This window comes from Crocodylus siamensis, chromosome 1 (assembly GCF_052110815.1).
Source record: "Crocodylus siamensis isolate JL-2025a chromosome 1, ASM5211081v1, whole genome shotgun sequence".
Lineage (NCBI taxonomy): Eukaryota > Metazoa > Chordata > Crocodylia > Crocodylidae > Crocodylus > Crocodylus siamensis.
This window is the reverse complement of record NC_143395.1, coordinates 254,605,292-254,620,321: the sequence shown is the minus strand read 5'-3', so window position 1 is coordinate 254,620,321 and position 15,030 is coordinate 254,605,292. Positions and strand designations below refer to the sequence as shown.

The following is a 15,030-nucleotide window of genomic DNA, read 5'->3' as shown; positions in this document are numbered from 1 at the left end:
TCATATCAAAATTCGGGTTCTAATTTATTGCACTTCATGAAATAAGGAATGCAGGAAATGCACATGTTCCTTGTTATGTAGAGAGCTTGGTGCAGTTCTGTTCAGCATCTTTCGCAATTACATGTTAGGCATTTAGGCTCTCTTAAACAATTGTGTGCAGTTGTTGTTTTCTTTTTAAGATTCTAAGTGTATAAGTAGTTTATGGTATGCGTGCTACTTTTTGTTATGCTGCAGCCTCAGAAAGGGAAGCTGATGCCAAGCCCAGTGGACTTCACGATTACACCTGAAACCTTACAGAATGTTAAAGAGGTAAGGCTTCTGTTTTATAATGTACTAGGTAGTTCTGAATGACTCTTATACCTCCAGTATGAGCTGGTGTGAGAAGAGAGGGAGCTGCTGTTACAGTGCTCTGTAACAAGTCATAGTTCTTTTCTTGTTTCTTCCCCCCTTTTTGCCTATTTGTGACTCCTGTTTCTGTAAGCAGCAGTTCAATGAAAGACAACTCGTTCTGTTGATTTATGTTTATGTATTTTAGCAGCTGAGGAGAAAAATATCTCTGGCTTTTATCTAGACAGGATAATATTAATCTGGTGGTAAAGGCACTGGAGTGGGATTTAGAGCTAGAAAAATGAGTTCAGGTCTCTTACCAGAGACCAAGTCCCTTGGAGTCTCTGCTGCCCTCCTCCCCCATCAGTTCCCCATCTGTAACAGTGCAGGGGATATTAATACTTCCCTGCCTCACTGAGCTGTTAGGGTAGTTTCATTAACATCTCTCAGATGCTGAGATAATTGGAGGAAGAGGACTAGGGACTGGAGACACTGGAATATATAAATAATCAAATAGAACTTTTTTTTTTATTTGCAAAGATGAATTTACTCTGTGCTTGGGTATGAAATGCTCTTCTATTTTGAAAGTGGTACTGGCTTTGTCTTCAGGATTTCATGAAGAAGGTTGCTGCTGCTGCCAGTAAAAGTTGTCCAGCATCTTCTTTTAAGTTCACCCAGTTGCTTATAACTTTACCAAGCTGTAACTTTGTGCTGAAATTGTTCATAGTAGGGGGCTTGCCAAAATAGATTACTCATTTCTGAGACCAAGACTGGGGAATAGGGTTGTGTGAGCATATGTGAATATTTTTCTGCTCCAGTTTTGGGTAAATGCTCAAATTTGTCCATATATGCATTAAAACATCCACAACAATGCAGTTTTTGTATGTCTTTAAACATTTTGTTCATAAAAACAGCTGCTTAATTTAGACCCTGAGCATGGCTACATGACTTTTAGCTGAGTAGGACTTTCCCTATACTTGCTCATTCTAGCAGTCAAGGAGTCATGAACTGGCTGGGTGTTGGAGGAAACAAATGGCAACAAGAAACTTAGGGGCAGGAACTTGAAGTTGTTGGGAGGTGGGACTAGAAGCCATTGAGGGTTTGGAATGGGAGTGGGGATAGAAGTGGTAGGTGAGTGTAGACGGGGGGGGGGAATGCAGTGTTGGGGGAAACCAGTAGAGGGTTGCTGGGCCAAAATGTCTGGAAGAGAAGATGGGAATATATGAAGCTGAAGAAGGTTGTGTTGACGGAACCAGTGGGTCTGTGACAATGAGCCCAATCTCTGGCAGAGCCTTGAATGAAACCCAGGCTTCTGGAGACTCTGCATTTCTCTGCTGTCAGCAAATAGCTGTGAAATCCACCAGCAGAATATGTTTCTCCCACATGCAGCTGAATTTGTTTTTCCTGGTTTTGTTTTTTTAGAAAACAAGAAAATTACTAAAGAGAGAATTACTTACCTTGGTAATTTTCATCTGTTCTTGCCATAAGGTGTCTTTGTCAAGCCAGCATTCTCTATGTTTATTTGATTAACTGTGTGGGTTTTTGTTTTCTTTTCTTTCTACCTCACCTTTAGAGAGCCTTGCTTCCAAAATTTCTCATCAGAGGTCATCTCAACTCTACTAACTGCATTGTTACGCAGCCATTGATGGGGGAACTGGTGGTGGAGAATGCAGAAGCAGCCATCAAAAGTATTGAATTGCAGTTAGTACGTGTGGAAACTTGTGGTAGGTTGCCTTGTAGACTAGCTTGAATAGGCTGCAATATTGATCTGAATACTTACTGTACTTTACTTTAAAATCCACATAGTACATTTTATAAAGAGCAGTTGAAGAAAAGATATTTGGAAGCATTATGTTTTGTAACTTGAAGGGATCACTTTTAAGAATTCATTTTCATAATCTAAACCAGGGCTGTCCAGCTTCTGAGTGACCAGGCCACACCAGCAAGGGGTTGCCTGCCTGCTCCACCACATTCACAGGTGCCCTGGCCTCACCCTCTGGGACAGGGGCAGGAAGTGGAGGCTGGACAGGGGAAGCCTGGAACCCCTGGCTGCTGCTTCAGCTTGAATTATTGGGAAGCAGTGCCTGGGTGGGAGCCTGGGGGTTGCATACAGCTGACAGGCTGCCATTTGGACAACGCTGACATGATGAACATTCTTAAACTGAAGTTTCTAAGGTTGAAGTTTGTGGGGTGAAGGGGAAGAATTTCTGCTATCTGGGAAAATGTGGAAAATTGTCCAGTGTTCAGATGTCTTGTAATCCTTCACCAAAATGCTTTCTGTTTTCTCCAGGTTGTGCAGAAGGTTATGCCAGAGATGCCACAGAGATTCAGAATATTCAAATCGCTGATGGTGATGTCTGCAGAGGCCTGCCTATTCCTATATACATGGTATTCCCCAGGCTGTTCACGTGCCCTACTCTGGAAACAACAAACTTCAAAGTTGGTAAGTAGGGAGCTGTTCTTAAATATTTGTGCCTTCAGTGGCCTTTTCAAGCAAATGTTGGTTTCATTGTAATTTCCTCTGCTTAAGGAGGCCAAGATACAGATGACCATCACTAGCCATAATGAGCCACAAATGAAGTTGCAGTAAGTTACCAGAGTACCATGAAGTGTACACAATTCACAGTTCTTATGGATAAAGAGGATTTAGGCCCCATTTTGTACTCTAAATGGCTTCACAATGGTATGGGCTAAGTCTTACCAGTCACATTCTTCAGAGGACAGATTTTGATGCCAAATAATGTGTTTCAGGTGGGTCTAAATCCTGGCTCACTGCATGCACAAGTAGCAGGGAAATTGGGATAAAACTGGGGAGTGAGATGTTTCCTAGCTCCTCTCTTACACGTTGCCTAACCTAGTGAAGCTTTGATCAGCCTGGAGTCTCTTGATATGTGTCCATAACACAACAGATAAATGATAAATCCAAAGCAATTGCTGTAGGTGTCAGTGATTCACAATCACTGAACGTATTTCAAATATATATTGTTTCAAAGCAGATCTCTTCCCACCTAGCTCCCAAGAGCATGGGAGCTGTGAATCTCAACTGGAGTAGAACTGCCCCAGGCATCTTAAACTGATTTCTGTATTGATCTCAATATATAATATGTAGAGATATTTAAAATCCCCCTGCCTTCCTCATGCATTTAAATACATATTAAGCTCCTTTTTTAACTCAGCCAAGTTAAGTTTTCCCCTTTCTCAGAAATGTCTTACAGAATTACCTTGCACAGAGACTGTTTTATCCATTCTCACCTGTCCTCCCCCGTGATGCATCAGCAGCATTTGTTGCTTTGAGAGAGACTGCCCTGAGAGAAAGCTCGCTTACAGGTCTAAACACCACCACCACTGGTAAAGTGCAAGACATTCTTCAGTGTTGTGAACAGGAGACCTTTCCCAAAGGAAGCTTTTTCTCTTTAGAGGTCATCCAAAGGATTTAGATGCAAGTAATTGGTCATTTAATCTCACTCAGTTCTTTTATGCAGTATCAAATTGCCCAGTGACAGACAAATCCAGAATAGTAAAAACAGATTGAAAGAGTCTTATGAGATGGAACAGTTGAGCGCAGGAACTTACAGTGCCAGGCTGTCATTGATTATGCTGTACAATTTGAGGTAATTTAGAGCTCCTATGTCTTGTTTTTCTCCCCCCCCCCAGAATTTGAAGTTAATATTGTTGTCCTCCTGCATGACGATCATCTCATCACAGAGAATTTTCCACTGAAGCTCTGCCGGATGTAAATTCTCTGAAGAGATTCACTTAAGGATTAACTGAGACAAGAGGAAATTCTGCAGAGATCAAATGGAATCCGGTTCACATCTTTAAACTGTGTTCTGACTGGAGGAGAAAATGTTTCCTCGTGGCACTTCTGACATCTGTCAGGAGGAGTCTGATTCTCTGTAAGCCTTACCTAACCCTTTGACAGTACTATTTGTGACTTCCTTTCAGCTCAGATTCATGCCCAGGTACTGCTGTTTGAATTCAACAGTGTTACCCCTTTTCTTTTCCTGGCACCCATAAGGGATGCTTTTGCACATTCATAGGTGCATTGTGCAGGAAGTTTCTCTGCTTATTTTACACTTTAGCACTTGTACTAAATGGTTAAATGTTTCCTTTTTAAGGATTCTTGCTAGTAAAGCTGCTGCTTGTATATTGATTCTGGGTGAAGAGAGAGACGCTTGGAGTCTTCTAAACATTCCATCATCTGGATGTGGGCAAAATGAATGTTCATAAAATGTTTTGAGACCTAATAAATGGTGCTACAGAACTGCAAGATGGTGTTACAGGATGAGTATTCCACAAGGAGTACAAATCATGACAGGATCCGGTGAGGGCGAGTGGGATTAGGAAGTGAGGGTTAGTCTGGAAACTGCCTCAAAACTAACGGGCTCTACTGCTGTTTCACTCTAATTAGCTGGGTCACTTCTTTATGTAAGCTCCACTGCACAAAGAGGACCGTGCTATCAAAGAACGTTCTGGTACAGTTTTGGAATAGAATTCTTGCCCTTGATTACCTATTTTATGTTTTATTTCCTGCCCTGATCCACCTGACTGCTTTATCTACATTGTAGTTTTGGTGCAGAATTATGACCTGTAATCGGCTGTCATGGGAACAGCCACATCAAATGAAAGCTGGTGCTATGCTTGGCTGCTACAATCAAAAGTAATTTCTTCCTGTGATTGGTTTTATTGCAAGGCAGAGAGAATACTGTGTGAAAGACTGAACGCATGTGCTTACACTTCAGCAACTGACATAGCTCCCTTTGGGTGCAATATGGCACATTATGGATACTTTAAACTCTTTAGGGGCAGAGTTTCCAGGTGCCCCCTGTTTTTTTATTGGAAGATTTAATGGTAAAGTTTTACTGAAAATGTCAAGACAACATTGTGTGGGGGCAGGGATCAGTGACTAGGAAAATTGCCTCTCTCTCTCTCTCTCTCTCTCTCTCTATATATATATATAATATATATATAATGGGGGGGAAGGGTTTGATGTGGGAGTTTAACAATTTTGATGGTGTTAAAAAGAATGAAAAGCAGCAACACGTGCTTCTTCTGAATGCAAATAAAGCTCCCAGGGGAGCAGGCTGTACTGCACACAACAAGAAAATTGGGTATCTAGTTGTTTCCTTCTTGAAGTAAACATATTTTACAAAAACATCTAGTTTTACCCCTTCCTTCAACCAAAAGGAAAACACCAAAAGATGGGAAATTTTGACATGTGACAAAGTAAGCTGCTGCTTGAGAGAGCTTATTCATCTACCCTACTGTTTGCTTGTCTTCAAGACTAACATGGCTTACTGCCTCTGACAGCAAAACTGGCATTAACTCCTGTATTTTAGGAATAAACAACTGAAATTGTAAACACCTAATGTAACACTTTCAGAGTGGTATTGTGCTGATGCTGTAAAAATTGTATCAACCTCCCCTTAGTAAGCCAGAGAGCACATTTGTGTGTGCTTAGGATTTAGAAGAGGATCATTCTACAGTGCCATCTACTGCTGAAAGCCAGCATTGCCCTGTGAATTCACTAGTTAATGAAAATCTAAAAAAATGACTGTGAATCCTGCCTTCTCATTTAGGAATACTGGTACTGGTGTCCTGCTGGCTACAGTATAAGTAGCTGATCTGATGCTGACAGTATGCTACTACACCAGTTTGGATCATTTCTTTGTACTGCTTTTGTCCCCTCCAGGAGGCTGAGACACAAACTACAAAGATCACCATACTTATGTCAGGAGACTCATGCAGGAAAAGCAAGAGTATACCAAAAATTGTACCTGATTGCTACAACAAAAGCACATTTTCACGTTAACAGTATATCAATCTTATATTCGTATTCATCAATTTTCTAATCTCTAGATAATATGAGTGGTCTTCTACCCCTGCCCCCCCCACACACACACTTTTTTTTTTTTTTTTTTGTAATCTCAGGACCTTTGCTGAAAAGGAGATATTCCTCCAGAAACTGCCCTGTGTTTTAGTAGGAGTTGGAGAAGCACGATTAAACATAAAACATTCTGTATGTTGTCCTTAGTGTAAGAGCCTTAGAGCTGTTCAGACATTGGTTGGTGTTAGTGCTAGTTTGGAGTAGTTGCACCCTAAGACTAAAAACCTTCTCTGTCCTCCACTTGCACAACTGTGACTTGCCACTAGAGGAATCTAACTAGAAGCTGCAGCTGTGAGTTGCCACTACAGGCCTGGTGAAAACAGGACCAGCTTCTATCCCTGTTCTAGATGGGGTGTGAGAGGTGGGGGTGAGTTAATCGGATGGGGTGGGTCATGAAATGAGTGGTGGGAAGGAAGTGGGATGGGGGAAGGATGGACCCAGTTTCTGAAACTCAAAGGCTTAGCTCAAACTCACACCTGCTGGAGTCTGACAAAGTTCCTTCTACCTAGCAGCATTGTGCTAAGAAGTACATAGCTTCCATGTACTGACCCCCGCAGAGAGAGAAAGCCACAGCCCTACATTAGATGCCTAGGCTCCCTATACAGTTCTTGGGAAGAGTTAGGTGCCTCAGAGAGGGATTCAAACTAGCAAGTAAGCTGAGCAAGTAATTTGGAAATGCAAAGGACGAAGGTTTACTTGAACTCCCACTATTCTCCAGTGTTTACCTGAGTCTGGACCACTCTATACCAGTGGCAGGAGGTCCCAGCAAGGACAGACTGAGCATGTCCTGCCTGCCTGCCTCTGTAGGAACACTCCAGACCTGGAAATACCAGGGAGGTCGTTCCAGGCAATCCTACTTCTGCCAAAGTAGATTTTGAGCTGATCTTCACCAGGGGGATCTTGAGCGGTTGAAATACAAGAGTTTGCTTTTGAGCAATTGATCTTTAGTAAGCAACAGAGTGACCCTGACAAACTCTTGGTCTGGAGTGCATTGGTAGGGCATGGTCAAACCTGTGGCCTCTAGGACCCAGTGCTGCTATGGTGTAGACATGCCCTCTTAATCCACAGCCTGAAATCCTCTCCTCGGGGAGGTGACTATTCTTTGAAAGAGCTGAGCAGAACTTGGGGGGAGGGGAGAAAGGTGGTGGTATCTTCCTCTTACAGGATTGACAACTAAGTTACCATGCATCTCCCTCCTTCCAGGAGAGTGCCCTAGCCACCAGGGTGTAGGCTAAGCTCAAATGGGACATCTTTACCCATCCTGTTGAAGTTGTGTCCTTGTACAGAAAAGAATGCAAGATTCACAGGCCCCATAAGGGAATATAAGAGAGAACCTAGTGCAGCCTACTGGTTAAGGCACTCACCTGGCATGTGGGGAGTCCTTTGGACTCCTTTGCTTTACCCCCAGGACTTTTCTTCCTCCTATGTCAGAATTGTCTTAGAGAACCTTGGACAGTTTGCTAGTTTTGAGAACTTAAGTATTCCTAATACTTTAGTCATCGATAGCCACATCCAGGGATGTTTCCAGGCAAGTCTGGGAAATTATGCAGATTTCTTACTTTATAAAACAAAAATGGTGTTGCCTGTCAAGGGGTGGTATATTTTTTTTGTTTGTACAGCAAAGCAGAAAAGTAATTATAATATACATACATGTTTTTAAATTTAGGCTTGCCACTGAGTTGGTGTAAGTGCCTCTGATGACATCCCACAGAAAGAAAAGAATGAATTCAGTTCTCTTTCCTCCTACATTTCTCACATGGATTTCCGATGGACTAAATTGCCTTTTCAGGAAGTAACAAAATCTGAAATGTCGTGTGAGCTCAGAGAAATTATTTACAGTGACTCACCGAGAGCAGGACCCCATGGGTACAGATTTTCTGGCAGTTAGGTGATGCTGGGAGACTTGGCTGCTGTACTAACTTCTGTTGGCATAGACTGGAAACACTTCCAGGTGTGAGAGTTCCCTGAGTGGAATTTCAGATGCGTGTCAGGAATCAGGAAGCAATGTTCTGGCAGAGGAGAGCTGCAGCTTCTTTCTTTGGAACTGGATGGGAGAAAAAGTCATTAAATAAAGAATAGTTAAAATGTTTGTAACAACCAGGTGGCTGCTAATGTGGCCTTTCTTGGAGAACATAGCCAGGCTGTGACCAAGTTTACTGGGAAGCAGTGAGGAAAGATTGGTCAAGACTTAAGTGAATGACCTCTGCACAATTTGTTAGTCACCTTGGGAGTTAGCAGCAGGAGAATTGCAGGAAGAAGAGCTGCACATGTGCTGCAGCACTGGAGCCCTGAGAAGGAAGAGGCAGCTGGATGTGGTGGTCAAGGAAACCAGCAGGTGGGGAAATGGATCTTCAGAGAGACTGTCCTCCACTGGAGCATGGTGAATGGGTCTAAGTCCTGAGAAGAAACTTCTGTTAACAAATTCTAATAAACCCACTCTGGAATTGAAACCACTGCATGGCACCAGCCATTCTAGCTACTGGAATAGACTCATAGAAGAAGTCATAGAAGAATCATAGAAGTAGGGTCCGAAGGGACCTAATAGATCTTCAAGTCCGATCCCCTGCCAGGGCAGGAGAAAAAACTGGGCTCAAATGATCCCAGCTAGGTAGGCATCAAGCCTCTTAAAGACCCCCAGGGTAGGAGCCAGCACCACTTCTCTTGGAAGTTGGTTCCAAATCCTAGCTGCCCTAACTCTGAAGTAGTTCTTGCGGATGTCTAATCTAAACCTACTCTCCAACAACTTGTGGCCGTTATTCCTTGTTATGCCAGGGGGTGCTAGGAGAAACAAGGTCTCTCCCAAACCCTTCTAGTCCCCCCCAGTGAGTTATATATGGTCACCAGGTCCCCCCTCAACCTTCTCTTGTGAAGGCTGAACAGGTTCAGGTCCCGCAGTCTCTCATTGTAGGGTCTGCCCTGTTGTCCCCGGATCATGCGGGTGGCCCTCCTCTGGCCCTCTCAATGTTGTCCACATCCCTCCTGAAGTGGGGCGCACAGACCTGGACACAGTGCTCCAGCTGTGGCCTGAGCAGTGTCACGTAGAGGGGGAGGATCACATCTTTGGCCCTGCTAGAGATGCACCTGTGGATGCACGACAAGGTGCCGTTAGCCCTGCCAACCGTAACCTCGCATTGTCAGCCCGTGTTCATCTTGGAGTCAGTGATGACTCCAAGATCCCTTTCTGCCTCCATGCTCTCAAGAAGGGAGTTTCCCATCTTAGAAGTGTGCTGCTGGTTACTACTGCCCAAGTGCAGCACCCTGCACTTGTCAGTGTTGAAGTGCATCCTGTTTTTGCTAGCCCACCCCTGTAACCTATCCAAGATACCTGGCTACACACAACTGCTGCCAGGGGCTGGTTGAGATGACACTGCTTCAGAGTTTTGCAGATCTCTATAGTAAAATTACAATTTGGAGCCGTGCTTAGTTTGATATTGGACGCTAATCTGTCTTGGGTTCAAAAGCCCTTCTTGAGTGTACGTATTTTTTTTCCCCTTTTGCTTTTGAACAGATGGTAGGTATGAATCCTTTCAAGCAGCTGTCTGAATTCCAAATGCCTGTGTTCTCTGGGGAAGAAGGCATGTTGTCTAGATGGATAACTTGCAACCTGGGCCTGGCTGTGACTACTACTGGCAATTTCAGACTGAGAAAGGAGAACAGAGCAGTAACACCCCCCCCCCCAAATAGGAATGGAGAACTCTGTTTTTGTCATACTGAGGATTGGAAGAAACATTACCTAGGTTTCTTTGGAAACTTGTCCCAGGTTTTCCTTCTGACAGTGCCCTTAGATAACATTTGTGTCTGTAGCAGCTAAGGGTTTGAGGGCTTTCTAATCTCATTCAGCATTTTCCCAGCATTCCTCCAGATGGCTCTTCCACTGTAATCTTGAATGGGCAACACATTGTTTAGGATCATGAGTTGCTCTTTATGGATGCTACACTTTTATGTGCCAAGTGGTTACATATCAGGTGAAGGGTCTGTCCAGGAAGAACTGAAGATGTTGCTACAATCTGAGAATAAAGATGGTTTTAATCAGAAGACCTCATTTAGATCTTGCTCTTAAAGGAGATAGCCAAAGGAAACCATAGTTAAATGCCCAAGGGGGAAAATATTGTTTTTATTGGAAGTCACTAGCATCCTGGTCTTGAAAAGTCATGCACTGGCTTTTTGATGGGGCTGTATGCAGCAGGAAGGTAGCAATATTATTCATCCTAGCCAGAGGATACTGACACATGCCTTCACTGTAGAATTAGCTTGCTATAGATGTCCCTGGAACATTTAAGTTTGCCTACATGCCTACTTCTTCCTAGGACCCCACTATGTGTGAGGATATATGTTTGTAGGGACAACTTACTACTACTCTGCCATGTGAATCAGAAATCCTTCTGAACAGGAAGAAATAATTTATTACCATGGAGTTACCATGTAAGGGTGCAGCTTCAGGTGCAGCGCAGTGCTCATCTAGCTCTGGAATGTGTGAACAAATTTGCTGTGCAGTAGCTAGGGCAGCAGGGAACAGCAGAAGAGAGGAAGAGAGCACAACCTGCCTTTCAGGCTATAAGCCCATCCCTGACCCTAACCCTATGATCTGAAGGCACAATGCCCAGTTTGCTGCTGCTTGAAACATGAACCCTTCCCCTGGCAGAGCAAGGCTTTTTGAGCTAGGGCCAGATGGACACTGCAGCCTGCTTCACAGGACTAGCCAGCTTCTCTGCATGTCCACACTGCTGCTTCAGGGAGGGGCTGAGTGCTTGAAGAAGAGCAGGTGGCATACTCAGGAGAAATGCCTAAGCAAACACTTCTTCAGTGCTTCTGCTACACAACCTCTACTTGTATTCTGGGAAGAGCATATCTGAACCTGATTTCCAGAATTGATTTCCAGTGCTCTGCAAAAGCGGTATCATTTAGTCAGAAACCACTACTGGGTTGATTGTAATGCATAGAGTTCACCTCCTTAGGGCAGCAAACAGTTTAAAGTCCCTGTCTTACTGTTAATTGCCTTTGGGAGGGTTTTTACAGTCTTACAGGACCGTTCATGGTGGCCTGGGGTCAGGTGGAGGCAGCAAAAGCACATAATTCCTAGAACACGCAACAGAAAAACTGGCCTGTTTCCCAGTTCTGCAGGTGAGGCTGAGCACCTTTGGTAGTAACAATCAGGTAAGAGATTTCTCATTCTTATTGTCAGCTTTCACACCACTGCATAGAAAGATTGGGTTACAGTTCAACTGTAGCCCCTAAAAACATACACTAGTATAAAAGGTGGCAAGGAAACATCTACAATCCAGCTGCAACCCAGAAGCTACCTTCTGCCTTCCTCTGCCGTTCACTTATTCAAAAAAGGTAGTTTTGAATAACTAGCAGCCACTACTTGGTTTGAAGGGAGATTCTAGGACGGGGTGGGCAGTTATTTCAGCTGGAGGGCCACATCTCTTTTTTCTCTGACGCTTTCTCCCCATCCCTCCCTCCAGAACCCAGTCGGAGCTGTGGTTCACCAAGAGCCCTGAAGCTCAGCTGTGCACCCAGACCAGGACTTCTGCCATGGCAGGCAGCACTGACATTAGTTGTGGATATAGCCAGCAGGCTCTGGAGCCCCAAAGCAGAACCTGCCTGCAGTATCACAGCTGCTGCTGCTGCTGCCCATCGCACCAAGAGCTCCTGCCCAAGTCCATGGATGCTGCTGCTGGCAGATTCTGCACTCCTCCAGGGCCTGACATGCAACCAGCCACATCCAGGCGAGACTCAGCTGGAGCCCTTCACTGCTCTTGTCTGCAGCCTCAGGTTCCCCGTGTGCACCAGCCTGCCCTAGCCTCCTCCCCCAGGCCTGGAGTCACATGAGGCCCCAAGCAAGACACCAGGCCAGCACTGTCTGTTTGTACCCAGATGGCAGATCCCTGGAGGGATAGCAGAAATAAAGTTCATCATAGTCTGGAACTTTTCCACTGGAAGGCGAACTCTGCCAATTTACACGTGAAGCTTGTTGCCAGCACTGTGAACACAACTAAGTTTAGCACTAGGTTCTGTGTGGCAAAAGGGTAGGGGGGAAAAACACTGAGGCAGTTGTAAAACTACTTGAACAAAATCTATCACCTCCTGGATTGGAATGCAAACGCACTTTAATATCCTGCATCCTTAAGTGAGTTACCTTGACTGCCATGCAAATGAAGAACTTCCTTAGTGCCATAGAAAGACAAATTCTTGCGTGACACTCCTGTCAGGAATCTGGGCATTTCCTGTGGGCTTGATCTTTGGACATGTTAAGATAGGTACACCCTACAGGCAGAGAAATGTGAACTGGTCTTAAGAAGCTACTGAGAAGAAGATACTGGAGACTAGAATCACTATTCTTTTATGATGAGAAAATAAGTTTATCCCTTAAAAGCCTTGCTCAAAGTTTGCAGCGTCAGCCACTGTAACAGGGTCAACCATACTCAACCTCCCCCCTGCCAACAAGCTTTTGGGATTTGCAGTGCCCCACTGCTTTGGAAAACATACCGTAAGAGGACTTAAGCATTGCAATTCCGAACATCTTGGTCCCTAATTTTAGACACCCAACCAAACCACTTAGTCAAATTTACATAATTCATATTAGGCTCCCAGTACAATACACTGGAAGATCTGGGTGATTGAGTGCTTCCTAGTCAATTGAAGTAGTAACTTTTAAAGCATTTATATAAGTAAGGTGTCCTCAGTATATAAAGAAGCCACGCATTTTAGATGTAGCAATTAGTTTACTTGATCACAAAACCTAAGTTAACATGGAATACATTGAAGTGATTACAAAGTAGTTTAACTTTTCAGATGCTGCGTAAGTGTTTTGTGGATAAGAATGTTGTAATCAGATAACTGCGTCTTGGGTAACCAGTTAAATTTTAATACTTTCAAGAAGTGGTCCCTAACCTGCGACTTACAGGTAGCGTGTTGTCTTGCACAGATTGTTTCTTCAGAGTGACAAGAGAGCCAAACACGATGTCCATGCTGAACATAACTAGGTCAAGTACTGTAGTTAAAGGGCTGCTGAAGACTGGGGACCACTGCTTATATGCATTTTTACAGCCCAAAATGTTTAGCTGTACTTAATGTGGTTGTGGTCTTTGGGTTGCTTCTCACAACTTATTTGACCATTAGGATAGCTTAATCAGTACTTTAAAGCTTGTAGAAAAAGTTACATGACTGGATGCAGAAAATTAGGTCAGAGGCAGCTTGAAGCAGATTTGGAAAGTGCCCACAATGAGCTTCTCTCAATCACAAGACACTTGTATTCTACTTCAAATAAGAACATTGACCGTTTTAATAAAAGATAATTTACCACACCTCATTTTTCAGATGCTTATACCCTCTGTGGCAGGGAACACAAGACAAGCCAGTGTCTATGCAGAGAATACAAATGAAATAGTAATAACACTGCATCATTAGAAAAATTAGCTAAAAAAGTTGTTTTATTAGTTTAAGCACAAAAAAAAATCTGCACATAAAAAGGAGGCTTAAACCATGTACTGTATTACCGATAAAAATAAACCTGATAGAAGAAGTATGTTAAAAAAACCATAACTACTATTCATTTTGAGCTCTACCATTACAAAAAGTTAACACATAATAAAAGTACTTACTGGAATACAAAATACTTTAGTCTTCTTCAAAAAATTAATACAAAAACCAAAGGGGGTGTATTCAGAAACAATGTCTGTGAAAGGAGAAGCAGTGATTATATTAAGAATATCTTCATAATGGATAGGCAAGAGTTGTGATTTGAACTCTTTGATTTTAATCACTATTTGCCTTATGCCTGGGAAACTGAATTTATTTTAACTGACTGTCCATTTAAAATATTTTTATGAATTATAGTGTAGCTAATTAAAAATCACATTTTTAAATTTTCTTAGTTTTCACTGACCAAGCAGAGAAAAGTCCTAGTTCCCTTTTTTTTTTTTTTTTTTTTTTTAAACACTGGAGCAATACTGTAGGGAAATGGTCTATGGGAATTCAAATAAGCTTCCACATAAGCATCTCCAAAGATCTTGGTAGGATTGACTGTTTTTTCATAAAACAAATGTTAGCATTCAAGGTCAAATATTATCCATTAGGGACCTCCATGCAAAGAGCATGCAGTCAGCCTGTTTATACCATCAAAATTTACATTTCACAATGGCACTCCTGAATGTAGTTGACAGAACCAATTTATGCGAAGATAAATGAGATATACCATTCTTGAGAGTTTTCAGTGTATTGAACCAATTTTCAGTTTCCTCCAAAGAGGCAGCAACTGAGTATTGTCTTACTTTGAGGAAGGCAAATGTGGCTACTTAAGTGCCCCTTATAAACAAACACACAATCCTGCTCCACTGTTTGAATACAATCAGTTTAAATTTATAAATCAGATAATGGCAGAAATGGGTTATTGTCAACTCTCAAGCCCATTTGGTCAGCAACTGTGCAAGATGAAAGTTTTCAGTATTAAAAAGTTTACTGGTTTGACTCGTTAGATGTAAAATTTTGAACTAATTTTAACTGAGACAAAATCTGGCTCTACTGATTTCATAGAATCAGGTTTTTTGCTCATACTTCTCAGCAGTACATGTCACAGAACCACCCCTCTATCTGTCTGCAGCAACTAACATGATTACATCTTTTTATTAAACTGAGTATTAATAACAAGGTTCAAGCATTTCTGTTTTTTCCAGGAAGTTCCGGGAACTCTTCAGATGAAAGGACGTGAACTCGACAGGTTGGGCATGTCCTCTGTGTTTTAAGCCAGGGTTCTATACACTGTAAAAAGGTGGAAGAAAAATAGTTTGGAAAATCTGTTAAATCTCAACTTCCAG

General features: G+C 42.8%; 2 protein-coding genes across 11 annotated transcripts in view; one reads left to right on the top strand and one right to left on the bottom strand.

The window, feature by feature from the left end:
- VPS26C (VPS26 endosomal protein sorting factor C) overlaps nt 1–13,521 on the top strand; it is a 40,572-nt gene extending 27,051 nt beyond the window's left edge. For 3 of the 4 annotated variants that reach the window (XM_090060637.1, XM_090060623.1, XM_090060644.1), the window contains 4 exons: nt 235–309; nt 1,901–2,051; nt 2,618–2,770; nt 3,982–13,521. In XM_090060637.1, coding sequence (XP_089916763.1) covers nt 235–309; nt 1,901–2,051; nt 2,618–2,770; nt 3,982–4,064 — 462 coding nt within the window. In that variant the 3' untranslated portion in view covers nt 4,065–13,521. Of the gene's footprint in view, nt 1–234; nt 310–1,900; nt 2,052–2,617; nt 2,771–2,857; nt 2,914–3,981 lie in introns of all 4 variants that reach the window. The other variant, XM_090060633.1, reaches the window with a different exon arrangement.
- Nucleotides 13,522–13,629: 108 nt separating this feature from the next.
- TTC3 (tetratricopeptide repeat domain 3) overlaps nt 13,630–15,030 on the bottom strand; it is an 88,764-nt gene continuing 87,363 nt past the window's right edge. For all 7 annotated transcript variants that reach the window (XM_090060576.1, XM_090060566.1, XM_090060553.1 and 4 more), the window contains one exon: nt 13,630–14,974. In XM_090060576.1, coding sequence (XP_089916702.1) covers nt 14,867–14,974 — 108 coding nt within the window. In that variant the 3' untranslated portion in view covers nt 13,630–14,866. The remainder of the gene's footprint in view (nt 14,975–15,030) is intronic.